The 15921-nt window shown below is 46.4% G+C and overlaps 4 protein-coding genes across 4 annotated transcripts; 3 read left to right on the forward strand and 1 right to left on the reverse strand.

The window, feature by feature from the left end:
• Window positions 1–1226: 1226 nt before the first annotated feature.
• On the forward strand, window positions 1227–2244 carry H6S33_012799 (uncharacterized protein; the record flags this gene model as incomplete). The annotated part of the gene is made up of 3 exons (XM_044844611.1): window positions 1227–1640; window positions 1752–1975; window positions 2103–2244. 3 exons carry the CDS (start codon window positions 1227–1229, stop codon window positions 2242–2244), a joined length of 780 nt encoding a protein of 259 aa, XP_044694508.1.
• A 563-nt stretch (window positions 2245–2807) lies between these two features.
• On the forward strand, window positions 2808–3602 carry H6S33_012800 (uncharacterized protein; the record flags this gene model as incomplete). The annotated part of the gene is made up of 5 exons (XM_044844612.1): window positions 2808–2822; window positions 3006–3140; window positions 3195–3215; window positions 3450–3480; window positions 3529–3602. The coding sequence occupies 5 exons, from the start codon at window positions 2808–2810 to the stop codon at window positions 3600–3602; spliced, it is 276 nt and encodes a 91-aa protein (XP_044694509.1).
• A 2026-nt stretch (window positions 3603–5628) lies between these two features.
• Window positions 5629–8720, reverse strand: H6S33_012801 (uncharacterized protein; the record flags this gene model as incomplete). Its single annotated transcript, XM_044844613.1, has 10 exons — window positions 5629–5640; window positions 5714–6345; window positions 6403–6862; window positions 6913–6980; window positions 7038–7178; window positions 7235–7337; window positions 7387–7506; window positions 7554–7673; window positions 7727–8474; window positions 8635–8720. 10 exons carry the CDS (start codon window positions 8718–8720, stop codon window positions 5629–5631), a joined length of 2490 nt encoding a protein of 829 aa, XP_044694510.1.
• Window positions 8721–12729: 4009 nt separating this feature from the next.
• On the forward strand, window positions 12730–14810 carry H6S33_012802 (uncharacterized protein; the record flags this gene model as incomplete). The annotated part of the gene is made up of 7 exons (XM_044844614.1): window positions 12730–12866; window positions 12927–12953; window positions 13010–13179; window positions 13241–13327; window positions 13382–13604; window positions 13656–14650; window positions 14710–14810. The coding sequence occupies 7 exons, from the start codon at window positions 12730–12732 to the stop codon at window positions 14808–14810; spliced, it is 1740 nt and encodes a 579-aa protein (XP_044694511.1).
• Between the last annotated feature and the right edge of the window lie 1111 nt (window positions 14811–15921).

Here is a 15921-nt window from a genome sequence, read left to right on the forward strand (position 1 = left end):
GACTCACTTTCTGTGACTTGCCTTCCTTCCTCCCCTTCCCCTTCCCTTGCCCGTCCCCGTGGAGCTCAGATCCGACCCAAATGGTTATTACCGGTCCGTGTGTCGCCACTCTGTTCCCAATTGCCGTCGATGGATGGTATGACGGTAAACAAACCTCCTGGTGAGCATTGAGCCCGTGACACATGAATAGAGTAGGCTGTAGGTTAAGTAGGCAATTGTATGTTAAATATTATTAATTGCACAATTGGCGAGAAAAAAAAGAAAAAACAGCATGCGAGGCATCACCACTCAGACTCTGAATCTCGTGTAATGACATATGCTTGAGTCGACCTTGAATCTACCTTATCTCTATCTGCCTGCCACATGCTGCTTGCTGCTGCTATGTGTATGTATATGCAGCCATAGAAAAAAAAGTCAATCTGTGTTGTGAAACGTTTATTAGGCAAAGGCAAATTGAAGGAAACGCCCAGAAGACACAAATACTACTGGCTTCCACCTTAAAAGTAGCTAGCGCTACAGAGAGAGAGTGAGAGCGAGAGAAAAGCTCCGTTACGTCCATGTACGTAAGACTTACAGGCACAACAACAACGCCTCTGCTTCTGCTGCTACGCTGCAACCATAGAGCATTATCCATTATACCATGTCTGTTCGTCTGTCTCTGTGAGGTGATTCATATAATTAGAGCATGGTGGAGCCTGTCGACAGAACACGACACCGGAAATATCGTGGCCTCGCAGCTAGCAAGCATCAGTCAGTCAGAGGTTAGCACTACAATCCTCTACAATCCTCTACAAGCACCTACATGCATACATAATCTACCCTACATATATATATACTCTATACTCTACATATAATTACAGCAAGAGGTACGGTACTATCACACATACATACAAGTCCCAGCTACATAGATAGCTAGCATTCATTCACTCGAGGTACTTGCAGCAGGCATCATTGATCATTGATTACCTGGCCCCTTCGATCCGTTTTCAATTCCACAGCTTTAATCGCCCCCCCTCTTCAAAGGCCCTTCTTCCTCTTTCTTCCTTGTAGCTAATCAAAGAAAGAAACGAAAATCCCCGGCCCCCAAACTCCCGGAGTACCTACAGAGCCAAAATAACCAAAATAACCAAAAAAAGCAAGAAAGAAAAACCTCCATTGAATCTACATCACCTCCCAGCGACATACATCATACCCCTACCATACCATTACCACCCACCGGAACAATCATGAGCACTGCATCAGCCTCATTACCCAGTATTCCCGGCACCATCACCTCCGCCCTCACATGGACATTCCACCGCCTCACCTCCGACGCCTCCACCACCCCCGCCGCCGCAAAGAAGAAGAAGATGCGGCCCGCCTCGCTCCCACCAGCCCTGACGTCGCCCTCGTCATCCTCGTTCTCGCCTCCGCCGCTCGCGCCGCTTCAGCTCACCGGCTACGTACCGTCCACAAACTCTCGGCTGCTCTCCCGCGCCCTCGCCGAGGAGATCCGATTACTGCTGCCGCCGCGCCTGCAGCTGCATGAGAACTGGACGCTGGCCTACTCGCTGGAGCAGCATGGCGTCAGCCTGGCGACCCTCTATCGCCGCGGTATGAAGGGGAGCTTTGTCCTCGTGGTTAAGGATTCTTCTGGCGGGGTAGGTTTCCCCCCCCTCCACGGCATTGCTTTTGATTGTTGCTGCGCGGATGGGTAGCTAGTATAGTAGAGTGAGGTCTTTTATTAACTGGTGTTATATATATATTTGTAGATCTTTGGCGCCTTCGTCAACGAGCCCTTCCACCCGTCGGGACGCTACTACGGCACCGGCGAGTGCTTCCTGTGGAAGGCGTCGATACTGCCGACCCGGGCGTCGGCGTCGGGAACGTCGACGCCGGATAATACGGACAGGATTCGGTTCAAGGCGTTTCCGTATAGCGGTATCAATGATTACATGATCCTGTGCGATAACACGTCGTTATCAGTGGGCGGAGGGTAAATATACCCCCTTCCCCTTCCCCTTCCCCTTCCCCTCCCACCTTTCCCCTCCCGATTTTAATTAACCCCCCTTCTACTCCTCTCCCGGCAGATCCCGAGCTGATATGGGTTTGTTTTATTCTAGTGACGGCAAGTACGGGCTGTGGCTTGACGACATCTTCGAGAAGGGGGTGTCGCAGAGCTGCATGACATTTGGCAACGAGCCGTTATCGGATGACGGGGAGAAGTTTGAGGTTATTGGGGTGGAGCTCTGGCGGATTGGATGAGATCCTCCTTCCTTAGACCTTCCCCCCCTTTACTTTCAATTTCCCCCCTCCTCCTCCTCCGCACCCTCCCCTTTTTGAATATCTTCCCCATCCTCTTACTCATCATCATATCTTTCTTTTTGTGGCTATTCTTGGGTTGTTATCTACAATACGGCGTTATCTGCTTTCTTCCTCTTCTTTTTTATCCCCCCCCTCATCCTTCTGCAGGAGGAGTCTTTATTCTACCTTACAGACGTATATGACGAAACCACGAACCTGACGTGATAAGAGTGACCATGACATGACATGCATCTACCACAGTACAGCTACGATTCATGTATGGCACGCACAGACATAATTATCTGCCTTCATAGACATTACCTTTCTCCCTACTCACCCCAACCATACTTGTTCCCCGCCCCCCTCTCTATTATCTCAGAATTATTCTATTCATTCTTTCCAGAATTCATGTATGTAGGTAGATAATATTTACCAGTCAGCCCAGCCGCTGTACCACCAGCTCATGTAGCTTACAAACGGCCCTGCAGCCCCTCTATGCTTGCCTTGCAGTCCACTCTGCTCATATGTATCTTCCTGACGTTTGTAAAAGGAACCGCTATTGCATACCATGCTAAATTATGGACTTAGCGCGTATTTATATGTATGCAATAGTGGTTCCTTTTTCAAACGTCAGGAAAATTAAGAGTAGAGTAATCAGCAGCACCTGTGATTATTATATATATAGCGCCCCCATGATTATTATATATATAGCGCCCCCATAGCCCCTCCGCGGCTTCCGTAAGTGCAGAACCAAAACATCACTTCCCACAGGGTTAGGGCTCCCACTACCCCCCTCATATCATATCAGATCGGAGGCGTATTTTACACGCGCGGGCGATAAGAGATCGGTGTTAGAGGTGCCAACACCCCCCCCCCCCCAATGCAGGCGACGCTTATTTCCGACGGATCAGGCTTTTGCTCGCAGCGACGACGTATGTAGGGAGGAGAGATGTATGTAGGGAGAGTAGGGCAAGCTGCAAGTCATGCTTGTTTTCTTGCGGATCGGCGGTCATGTGCGGGTGTGGAAGGAGTGGAGAGAGTGGATCGAGTGATGGTCTATGATGCGAGTTATCTGATGGGCCATATGATGAGGGGGGCTCCTGCCGCTGGTGTATGTTAATTCTGGTGCGGGGTCTCAATTCCCCGTGGGCCTGGGTATGTAACAGGCCGTATTTCCCATCGAGTACGATTATTCTGGTGAGCTCGCCCCCCTAATCCTTTGCTCTAGTTTCTTATTTCCCCAAGCGCGGCCTCGCTACCAGCTGCAGAACCACGTTACATTTGCCGTCGAGACCTACCATTGGCGACGGCGGTACTGAATTTCCGACTGCGAACCTACTTGCTACTTAGGACAAGCACTGGCTATCCCCTACGACGCGAGGATGATACTGTCTGGCTCTTGCCATCTGAGAGACCGAACACTTTGCGGGATACTCTAAGCATTTCACCACCTTGAAACAAGATACCGGGCATACGCGTACCCGCGGTAGATCTAAACTCACCTACATAACTTCCTCAATACACAGGGACACCAAAGACGCCTAATATCTAGGTAGTTGGGTGAATAGTTATAGATATTAGTACGTTGTAGTCGCCCACGTCAAGAGTTCGTGATGCGGAGCCCATAAAGATATGTGTGCAGTATTTCCACCTCGACGTTACACCCCCAAGAACGCCCGGCGTTGCTTTACGCGTAGTGCCGGTGAGTAAACACAGCTTACTCCCCATAACCAACAGACACGGGACCAGCGTAGCACAGTGCGCCCCTAAAGCTAGACACAATGAAATTCTCACTCCGGATATGGACCCGGCGCACAAACACTGACACACCGAGATGACATCATCAGAGACGGGTACGATAAGTAAAGATTACATATCACCCTCAGCCACCCGGGTCCAGCAACTCTTGCGGCCGGCGTGGATATAGAATCTATGGATGCGCCGGTGTTTTAATTCTGAAGTGTGAGTGACGAGTGACTGTAGTAACGTTAAGGAGTGACACTCGAGCTCCCGAAGAGGCGCTGATACCGGTAGGTTTTTGTCGTATTAGTCACTGACCTAAGCACTGCGTGAAAGAGGTATATTATAGATTTGATAACCCGTATGGATAACCACCGTAAGGAGTGTCGACGCTTTAGAGCATGGAGAGTCGTGTTCTTGGCAATCGAGTGATGAGATATGATGCGATAAAAGCTACGACTTGAAATGCGCGCAACTTAAGCAAACGTCATAAAGGCAAAGCTCTTATCAACATAGAGAGCCTAAGCGAGAACGCCATATTTGACGCTTTGAATCTGGAAATCTAATCTTACGCAAAACTGAACCATGGGAAGGACTCTAGCATGATAATTACTACGGAAAAGGTCTAAAATGACACAGTTTTCGGTAGACGTGCTCTACAATAACACATGAGATGGCTGAGCATTGACATCGAAGGGTTAGGGGTTCTGCTTTATCTTGGTAGTGTGCCAAGCTTAAGTACCACTTCCAGCGCAGCATCCACTATGGGCGGGTGGTCTAGCGGATAGACTGCTCGTCGGGTTAGAGTTCGGCGCTGGTGTTTGAAAATAATTAAAAATGCTTATGATATTGTCGAAGAGAGGAAATGTGAATTGTATACACAATTACATACTTAATGAGATTGACAACGAAAGTGTAGTTATTGCATCACAAGATATGACTCGGTCACGCTCCGGGCAACAAGTTCAACCAGCGGAAACTACCAAGATGGACACATGGAGGTACATACTATATTTGGTTTTTAAATATTTACAGTGATCATTATAGCCTCCTTTGTTTTCCGTCAAGATTGGTCACGACAGAACAAACTTTAACATTTGCGATTAAGTAATTTTTCCAGTCTAATTATCTCAAAAACTCCATTCTATAAAAAAGGTATTCTTACTGCAAAATGAGAAGGAAAAAAAAGGTAAATGCAATATAAAATCATTGTACATACAGTGAAATTTGGGGGGGGGGGGGGGGGGGAATAACCAGAAAAGAAAAGCAAGATCAGGTACATAATAGTAGCCCACGCCGTTCATTTGATAAAACCATATTTATTTTATTAAACATGGCAAATGAGAGAAATTAGGCGGCAAGAGATGAAGCGAAATTCAATGGGGTGTGGATATAGAATAGGACAAAACAAAGAGAAAGAGAAAGAAAAGAAGATGGGACAAAAACCCATCCGATGGTAAGGCGTCAGAACCACGCTTCCACTCATCATAGATAGCTCTCAAATATTAATTATGCACCGTACAACCAATTCGCCAGCCCGATTTGGGCACAAATACAAAAAACTGGGATGAAAAGGATGGGAAAGGACCGAATAGATAGTTTGCTTCACATGATAATCTAAACACACAGGAATATTAGCAAAGCGCACATTTTTCAATTTATCTAGCTTCTCGAGATAATGGACACTTACGCAATCTCCATCTTGTTTGGGGGCCTGAGGGACGCCCATATCTTCAAAAGTCTTTGGCCCCTTGCCTGGGGGTTTAGGAAGTGGTGCCGAAACTGGTTTTGGTGTCGACTCGGCTGTGGTTGGTCTCTGAGTTTTGTTTGTAGGGGTGGGCGGACCATCAAAAAGTTCATGGCCAGCCTGCCCACCTCCATGTTGAGGCGCCATGGGCTGCTGCTGCTGCTGCTGCTGCTGCCTTGGTGGGGCTGAACCTTGAGATGTTCCCGGCCGACCAGAATTTGAAGTAGTAGAAGGAGGAGGCGCTATTGGCCCACTAGGAGGAGCGGTCTTTGACGGTTTGGGTCTCTCAGGTGCTTCGAACCCAATATTAACGGGAGCAGGGCCTGACGGGAGTCCCGGCGGTTTTGGAGTATGAATGCGGGGAACTGTTTCACCGTTAAATCCTCCAGGATAACCAGCTTCTGGCGAGTGTGGTGGGTATCCTTGTTGTTGTGGAGGGCCGTATGGCTGTCCTCCGGCACCGGATGGTCTTCGGCTAGGGCTGCTGTCGCTCATGGCAGTGAACGGGCGAGGTGGGCCAGCGGGATATGTACCTGCTGGGGGGATCATTCCAGGAGGAGGTCCTCCACCCATAACTATAGAATAAGGTCTGTTAGTCCCATGCGTTCCAGTATTCGGTCGGGGCTGCGGACCAAAAGCACCTGGTCCACGCGGATGGGGTCCAGGTCCAGGTCCGGGGCCGGAGAGAGGGTAGGGGGCAGCGGAACCGGGCCTTGCTTGGGCAGGAGACTGGGGTACACCAAAGGGTTGCAGATGGCTAGCTATTTCTGGCGAAATAAAACCTGGATTGATGTTGGGCATGGTGGCCTGTCTTGTGGGGCGTTGACCGGGTGGGGGACCAGAATTATAATTGTAATTACCTCCAGGAATTGTGGGATCCGGCATATCTACGGCCTCCTCTAACGGACTCATAATGGGGGCTGCAGCCGATTGCTGCCTCTCCGTGAGGGGATTGTTGCGGAGTCTTTGGGATCCGTGTCGTGCTTTAATTTTTGAAATGGCAACAGCCTCGTGGTCCTTTCGGGATAGTGTTTTTGAGCGTGATATACCGTCAATTCGGCCGCTAGCATCCTTGTTACCATGTGCCGCAGCCTGATTCTAAGTTAGCGATGTTTTTATTGTTAGTGTCTGTTTTTGCTTACCTTCGCATACCACCGTTGCGCTTCTTTATAGTCGACTTGGACGTACATCCCGATTTCGTAAAAGTATCCTTCAAAATGTGAGTAACTATTCAGGAATTTTTTGAGCACCTAAAACGGATTTATACCAATTGCAAATTCGGCGGTTCCGAGTCCTGCTGCTGCTGCCCGTTGGGCGTACTTGAATGCTAATTCTTCGTTTTTGTCGAATACACCTTCATGACCACATAGAAACCATTTACTAATGGCCATATCCGCCTCCGGCTCGCCTAGAAAAGTCGTCAACAATTATTCTTAAAGATTCTAGAATCTCGAAGATAATTACCTTGCCTTGCGGCCAGGGCATTGTAATGGAGAGATAGCGCTGGGTTGAAATCACACCCTAATTGACACAACTCATACGCTGTTCCCATCTTAAGTTGCGCACGCTGCGTGACTGTCAGTAGGTAAACCGTTTATAGGAGTTGTACTTCTTACAGCAAACCCGAGAAAAGCTGCTTTCTCGATCATCTCTCTTGCCTGTCTAATATCAAGAGGCAAGAAAAGATCCGGAATTTCTATACCGGGAAGCTCTCGAGCTAACAACATGCCATAAACCTATCACCAAGTTAGAATTGATCATATACCATCTTCCGTAAGCTTACATATGCCCCTTGGGGTGCGTTTTCGTCGGCAGTGTTAGCTGCTTGCTTAATGAGATTAACACCCCTTGCATAGTCTTGCTTTTGGCCATGTTGCCCCAGCAATGTCATCATTCCAAGTCTCTGCCAAGGAGTTAGCAACTATTAAAACCCAATCCATAAAGATATTAACCTACGTAGTTGGATGCTGAGTCGCCCAAATTCGCTCCCTGATTGTAATGCTTAATCGCTTTCATAGGCTCATTAGAATTCTCAAACTGCATCCCCATCCTATACTCAGCGCGAGCAAAGTCTTTTTCCGCTGCCCGGGCATAACACCTGAAAGCCTCCTTTTTATCTATCCTGAATCCAAATTTTCCGAACTCCAGCCAGTTTCCCCTCATAAACTCTGCCCTTGGATGGTGTTGATCAGCTAGAAAGCTTACAACACTAATGGCATCTGTTTTGATTTGATGCTCAAGCGCAGGAGTCATTGGTCTTTCTGAGCCTTCATAGATTCGGTTGTGGTATGCTACCGAAACTTCGACATAGCTCAACGCGTCCTGGGCCCATATCAACTGCATCTCAGGGTCGTTCGATGAGAGCACCTCCAAACGAGCCCCCTCAATCTGCGCTTCCTTCTCTTCATCTGTCGGGGGGATGTTTGGGCCAGGATTGATGAGCCTTGGAAACGGAGAGAATACTGGATCCTCCATTCCCGAAAACCGGTAGTCATCTCCTATCGATGAGTGGTACGACGAAGCATAACTAGATCGAACCCCTCGGTCGTCGCTTAAAGGTCGACCTTGCGATGGTGTAGAATAGGGATCGACATAGTTTCCCTGAGGATAGTTTCCTTGGTTTCGTTGATTCATCATGTTGCTGCCGTCGATTTCAAGATGCTTCAAACTGTCTGTTATGTGTCCAGGAACTTCGGGCATTACTCTGGCGGATATCAGCAAGTTGGCAGCAATAGGAGGTCGGAGGGGTTGCGGGGGCAACAACAGAAAACGTTAAAACAAACTTGACAGTGAATAGTCACCAAATGAAAAGAGAAGACCAAGAAGTATATATGCACTAGTAACAGAACAAAGGAGAAACAAACCTCTGAGGGGCTGGAGACACGATATTGAGTTCGGGCATCATGTAATCATCATTTCCGGGATAGAAAGTGGCGCCCATGCCGGACATACTCCGTCGTGGATCTGTGCGGCCAAAGGATGGTCGGTCAACTCATGAAGAAAAGTCAGGGCGGAGCCCCAAGGCAGATGAAGGCAAAAATGCGCATCAAAGCTCACATTTTTTTACTCACCTGTTTATAAAAAAATTAAGTCTACTACCCAAAGCAGTACTTCCGCACCGGAACTGCGTCTCAGCCGTGCTCCGGAAGACTACCAGAAAAAATAACCCTTGAATTATTTATCTAGAAAAGCGATGCGATGGATGTTTTCACCCCGCAGTATGGCAACCAGGAGGAGCTTTGGTCCTTCCTTCTGCTGTCGGGATGGAAGCAGAAGTGGTTTCGTTGTCCAGGAAAGGAGTGCTGCAACGATTGGATGTGGGATCTCACAAAAAACACGCAGAATCGGGATTCTATTCCGACTAGACTCAAATTATTAGATGACGACTTGCCGACCGGGCCGCAAGGCAAAAGGGCAGTTGTTAGATGTCAGAGTTGCAGTCTGCTGCAGCAGCTGCCGCTGGGATAGTAAAAACTGAGTAGTAGTAGGAAAGACCCGAAGCTGAGCAGCAGGTAGGGGTTTACGAAGTAAAGAAAATAGCACGACAATAATGAGAAGAGTGGCGATGATCACCGGCTTTTGTGGTAGGCTTCCAGTTGAGTACTCGCTATAGAATACAGTCAGTCAGTTGCTGCTGGTTGGCCCTTGAGGGGATGAGGAGCAGGCAGCATGATATTTTTCAACCTTTTCAGGCCCCTCTTCTCTCACACGTGCAAGGGACAATCATCTACTGAGCGGGAGGCTGAGCACAGGAGCACCTAATTTGCCATATTCTTCTGGGTATCCTATTATTACATCTTCTGGGTACACAAGGTTGCATGTGGAGCACCCAAAAGCATGTAGGAGGGGCTTAGGAACAACAAAAAGAGTACATGTATGTACATAATGTATCACACACTACGAGTACAATATACTTTGCTGCGCCTTCTGGCTTGCTTATCACTAGGAGCAAGCCAACCCATCCAAACTTGCCATGTACCTCATCTACATGGGCGTTTCCCCAAGAAGACTGAATACTTCTGCCAGATGTACAGTACATGTATGTACTCGACTAATTACAACTTGAGGATACCTACCAAAAACAGCGTAGTTAACCTCCAAAGGCTTCAAACGTGCGGCGATGAGCCCTGTACAGATGCCCTCCAAATCTCGGAGGGGTTTCTGATACGTACAGTATTACGCGTATGGTAGACATTTTATGGGTTCGAGTCTTCTTGGTTTGCGTATCAGCGGAAAACCCCACGCCTTTGCCCGGTTTGGTGTAACACGTCGACGTCTAACTGAGACCGTAGATGTCATTAATACATATTTGAGTTTTTGAAATGCTTATTCTCAGCCTCAATTCTATTGGAATACATGTACCTATGTCATCTCCGAAGTGCTTTAAAAGGTCGTATCGAGTCTATGGTTGAGTAGCTTAAGCTACAGCGAATGCTGCAGGGTAACTAATGCGGGGAAGAACCCTACTCTACATATACCTACATCTACAGTTTCCGGTAGAATTATTGCGAAAATCAGAGCTAAAAGAGTGGATTTTGTTGGTCTGTGCTCGTAGCAAAAATCTTTTAAGGGCCAATAGGACTATCGGGTCACGGGGAACCCACTTTCGCAATAATTCTACCGGAAACTGTAGATACCGCAACACAAGCATTTAAGAACTACATGTATTATCTACATGATGTACCTATGCATCATCTAGGGAGAGGGCTTGGAGCTCTGATGTGTACAAGGACCACAGCTAAGCTAGATAAGTAATTTACATACAGTCGCAACTCGATATGCCGGATTGCCAAGATTCTAAGGATTTCGTACGGGATAGCAAAAAATCCGGGATAGCAGATTGATTTTGCAGTAGGAAAAATAATATTCTCAGAGGATCTCGTACGGGACAGCAAGGGATCCGGTGTATTGAGTTCCGGCATATCGAGTTGCGACTGTAAAGCACTAATACCGAACTCTAAGTTTACTAATCACCACAGCTAGAGTAGAATATGCTCTTAGTCTATGCACATCTGCATTGGAGCAATCTTAAAGCCGGCAGAAAAGTTGCTAGATCTTTCTGTAATACAACATGGACCCTCTCAAAGATCGCGCTATCCCACAATAGAAACTCTGGAATTCGGAACACTCTTCGGCCCGGCGGTCTGTGAGTTAAGCGGAGTGTGTAGATACAAGATCAGACCGCTGCCTCTTACATACCTACTGCATCATCATTGACTTCAAGTTAAAGCTTGGCGAAGAGCATGTGATGCCAAGATTACCCTTCATGAAACGTGCCAAACCTTATTATTTCCACGTTTCACGGGTCCGCTTTAAATATCCTTAGTGTGATATACGAACCTATCCAAAAAAAAAAAAAAAAAAAAAAAAAAAAAAAAAAAAAAACTTATTGAGAAAGTAAAAACACCATAGATCACGAATACTACTGAAATTCTTCTTGTATAAGCCTATATTCACCGGGTACCAGTGCTGACATTTTCTCTGGTATGTATGTTCCGGCGAGATTTAAGTTTAATGTATTATGTACATACATCCTCGAAAAGTTATGTCATTTCTTGGGGCCCGGGAGACTCTATAATCCTTCGAGCATACGATTTTGGAAAGTAAACGTCGAAATAGTTGGCGCCTCTATACTGCAGTATCTCATGTGTAGGAGTCTGAGGGTAAGATGTACTTTAGTAACCTCGTCATAATGTCTATCTTATCCTTTTAGAGGTTCTTGAGGGCCAGACAATAGGAACTTCTCAGACCTCACAAGACCGGTCATTGTACCCGGCGGGAGAAGCCCATTTCCGCTAAGACTTGAATCCGATTTCTTGCATAAAAACGGCACATTCTGGAGGAACTTTGACGCTCTTATCGTTTCCGTGTCTCAGTGGGGTTTTGTTTGAAGCTGGTTAACAAGTTCAGGACCCCTGATCTCCTCCAGGGATAGTCACGAGCTTTGGAGGGGAAGGTAACACACGTTGTTTTCTCTTGGGAATCAAAGAATGGGTCTAGAAAAAGGCAGGAACGGAGAATTGATTGGAGCTAAAGAGGATGATGACATGTAACCCTCACCTGAGATAAAACCTTTCGCTTAAACTGCTCGTATTGTTGGTGTTTGGGGTCTCATACATGAAACTTCGATTCTTAACCGCCCAGGATTTAATGTAGACATAATAAGCCATTTTCACCGTTTGAATCAACAAAAGCTGATAGGGCAAGCGGTGGAGCGTAATAATCGCCCAGGCATGTAGAAAAGACCCACCAACCAGGAGGTACCGATGGCGATATTTGCAGAGAATGCACAGCATGCCGGATGGCCCCTCCCCTCCTGTCACGGATACAGACAATAAGCCCTGGCCTGAAATATTAGAGCATATACCTAGAGATTTTGGACTGCAACATCAGGCGATTACTTAGAGAAAGAAGCTGATTCCAAAGTTTTATCTCATCACTAGCGCGCAAGCTCGCAACCCTGGCTCAGGCATCTTTTGCGCCTGTGGTAACCGCTACGAAATAACTCCAATAGAAAAACAAACGTAGCCGACTCCCGCTCGCCTCCTTCAGACCATCCCTTACTTGAATCAGTTCATTGGATCCCCTTTTGTCTCTCATTATCCCCACTAGCGGTTCACACTCCCTCTCCCTTTTCTTTTCTTCTCCTACTCCCCTCACTAGTTCCTCATCTCTCAATAATTTCCACTTCTTTCGTTCAAACCTTCGAGTCTCTCCTTTGGCTTCTCGGCGTTTTCCATTTTCACCCCACACGTTCAACTCAACCTAAGATATCCTACCGAGGAGTATCGCGGGCGAGCAAAACCAGCATACATAGATCGCCCCTTGCCAAATACACTTGCGCTTCAGCTGGTCCTGAACGAAATCGCGAAAACCTTATTTGAGGTCTCGTCCTCACGCGTTGATCGCCCAACCCACCAAAAAGTTCTAGACCGGGGCGGAGGGGAAAAGAAGCAGCCATGAGTAGCGGCTTCAAAAAACTAGGCTCCCAGTCAGAGCGGTCTCGCTGGCCAGCTCTGATGGCAAAGATGAGCTCCGCAGATATTAGTAAACATGATGTCAAGCTGCTCACTTTGCAGCAAAAGATCGACCGCTGGTACGTGCACTTTAGAGGAATCTACATTGTTGCCGCATGAAAGAGCTAATAAATTGTTAGGATGGTCAACGAAGGTTACCGACGAATGTAAGTCACAAGTTTAACGCCTTATTGGAATCCCATTGTTTCTGACGTCCAATCAGTTTTGTCGGGCTGTTCATATTGCTACACATGCTGGTGTTCGGGTTTGGTTTTATTCACTATACCCTCAAGGACACTCTCGTTGGGGCTCGAGAGGTGTTTGGAATCACATTACCTATAGCTCGAGCTTCTGCGTTGGTGTTGCATGTAGATGTAGCCCTGATCTTATTGCGTAAGCAAACCCGCCAATCAACCTTTAGATGTCCCTCAAGCTAATGATTTTATCTACATAGCCGTTTGCCGTAATCTTATCTCTATGGCTAGACAAACCGCCCTTAACGGGATTATTCAATTTGATAAGAATATCACTTTTCACAAGAGTATTTGTGCCTCCGCCAATTATGTGAAATACAGCAACTAATAGTCTTTGATAGTGACCGCGTGGTCTATCGTTTTCTTCTCATGGCTTCACACAATTGCCCATTGGAACAACTTTGCCCAACTGGCAATAAAGAATAATCTCGGGTTTGTAGGATGGCTACAAGCTAATTTTGTTTCGGGTCCTGGCTGGACTGGATACATTATGCTTATTTCCCTGATGATTATGGCTGTCACGGCGATGGAGAAGCCCCGTAGGGCCAATTTCGAGAGATTCTGGTAAGTTCTTATTCCTTCAGGCCTTATATATAAAACACTAATAATTTTAAGGTACTCTCACCATCTCTTTATGATTTTCTTTTTTTTCTGGTCATTCCACGGTGCCTTTTGCATGATCAAGCCTGATCGTCCTCCTTTCTGTGACGGTATTGGTGTTTTCTGGAAGTTCTGGATGGTTGGCGGTGTCCTTTACCTTGGAGAAAGGACCATGCGTGAGATCCGTGGTAAACACAAGACATACATCAGCAAGGTCATCGAGCATCCTAGCAATGTCGTTGAGATCCAGATCAAGAAGGATCGCACCGTCACCAAAGCCGGACAATACATTTTTCTTTGCTGCCCAGAAGTATCAATCTATCAGTATCACCCTTTCACACTAACTAGTGCTCCGGAGGAGGACTACATCTCTGTCCACGTCCGTATGGTTGGAGACTTCACTAAACAACTTGGTAAAACCTTGGGCTGTAACATCGATAAAAAGGCTCCCAGCGGCGCTGACGCCAAGGCCGAAAAATCGAAGCGCAGAGAGTCGAGAGTTATTGGTGTGGATAAGAATACCAAGGAGGATGTTGATCCGGCCATTCGCAGGGTTTTGCCCCGAGTCTATATTGATGGGCCTTTTGGATCCGCTTCGGAGGACGTTTTCAAATACGAAGTCTCTGTTCTTGTTGGTGCTGGTATTGGTGTTACTCCTTTTGCATCAATCCTGAAGAGTATCTGGTATAGGAGTAATTACCCGCAGAAGAAGACAAGGCTCCACAAGGTTTATTTCTTCTGGATCTGTCGTGACTTTGGATCCTTCGAGTGGTTCCGCTCTTTACTTTTGGCCATTGAGGCTCAGGATATTGGCCATCTTATTGAGATCCACACATACCTAACAGCCAAGATCAAGCCTGATGACGCTACAAACATCATGATTAACGATGCCAACGCCGAAAAAGATGCCATTACAGGTCTAAGAGCTCCTACAAACTTCGGTAGACCGAACTGGGACACCGTATTTAAAAGTATCCGTGCTATGCACACACCTGCAGATGTTGGAGTTTGTAAGTTTTTACACTTTTGTTTTTAATACCTGGAGCTGTTGTTAACTAGTTTCATTTAGTCTTCTGTGGACCCAAACCCCTTGGTTCAGCACTCCACGTTAAGTGCAATCAATACTCCGAGCCAGGTTTCTCCTTCGTTTGGGGAAAAGAAAACTTCTAAGTTTTCTTTGTGTATTTTTGATTTTAGAGACCCTATACGTGTACGTTCTCAGGAACAGTTGGCATTCGGGCGTCTACTAAATTTTCTATTTGATTTATCGATATATCCATTTGTATTATGCTTTCTTCCTTTTGGGCTGGTTGATTTGCAACGAGGAAAATACGGTGCATTATAGGATGGGACAGGGCAGGACAGGACAGGATTTGACGGCAGGCGATGGCACTTTTTTAAAGTGGGAATCATCCCTTTTCTTTGGCATCATGGCGAAGCATTATCAATTTTATTTCATAATTTTATATTACATTTTCTGCTTGTGCTTTCACCGTTGATATCCCCTCACTCGAAAATCTTTTCTCATTGTACTTCTACATGAACTCAAATTTCCTTCATCAATTATCACTCATATCCGGGGAATAGTATGATTGGTTAATTATCCTATATACCAAGCATTGAACATGTGTACGGCTCTGAGCCTTGTTTTCTGAGTGCTGCCTGTCGATATATTTCTGGCAATGCTAAATAAAACCATTATTTCCACTGCACAGTCTCAAATATATATTTGAATGGATTGATTCGTTGATTGTTTGACCTATGTACTCTACCTACAGCCAGCATATCTTTAAGCCGGGACAAAATATTAACCGCAAACCATTTCAATACGCCCCACGCATACTCTTCTCTACTTGTGGGCGTATAGGTTGCATCCTCAACCCCTCGGACAGCACCCAGAGACGGAGTGAGACCCTCCCCTTAGCTCGTAAGGGGCCTAGCCAGAGCGAGCTGATAACGCAAAAAATCCCAGGTTTTATGGGACGTTCGCGAGTGATATACGAAGTGAGGAGTTGTGGGTAAGTTGTTACCGAGTGATATTTCATGATTCAAATAATACTAGACTAGATCGAGACTCCCAATAGAACTCTGAGAATTTTAATGTCTAGCCAGTAATGCAATATAGGAGCTCTGAGTTAGTCCTCGTTATATCATCATTAGGGCTACCGATATTATCTAGGTTTACTAGCTAGGAATGGCGGGATTTTCGATAGTCCTAATACATATAGTTATAACAGCAATACCCTTAAGCTACATATTATACGATATTTCACATCCACGA

This window comes from Morchella sextelata (assembly GCF_020137385.1).
Source record: "Morchella sextelata strain SCLS chromosome Unknown scls_9, whole genome shotgun sequence".
Lineage (NCBI taxonomy): Eukaryota > Fungi > Ascomycota > Pezizomycetes > Pezizales > Morchellaceae > Morchella > Morchella sextelata.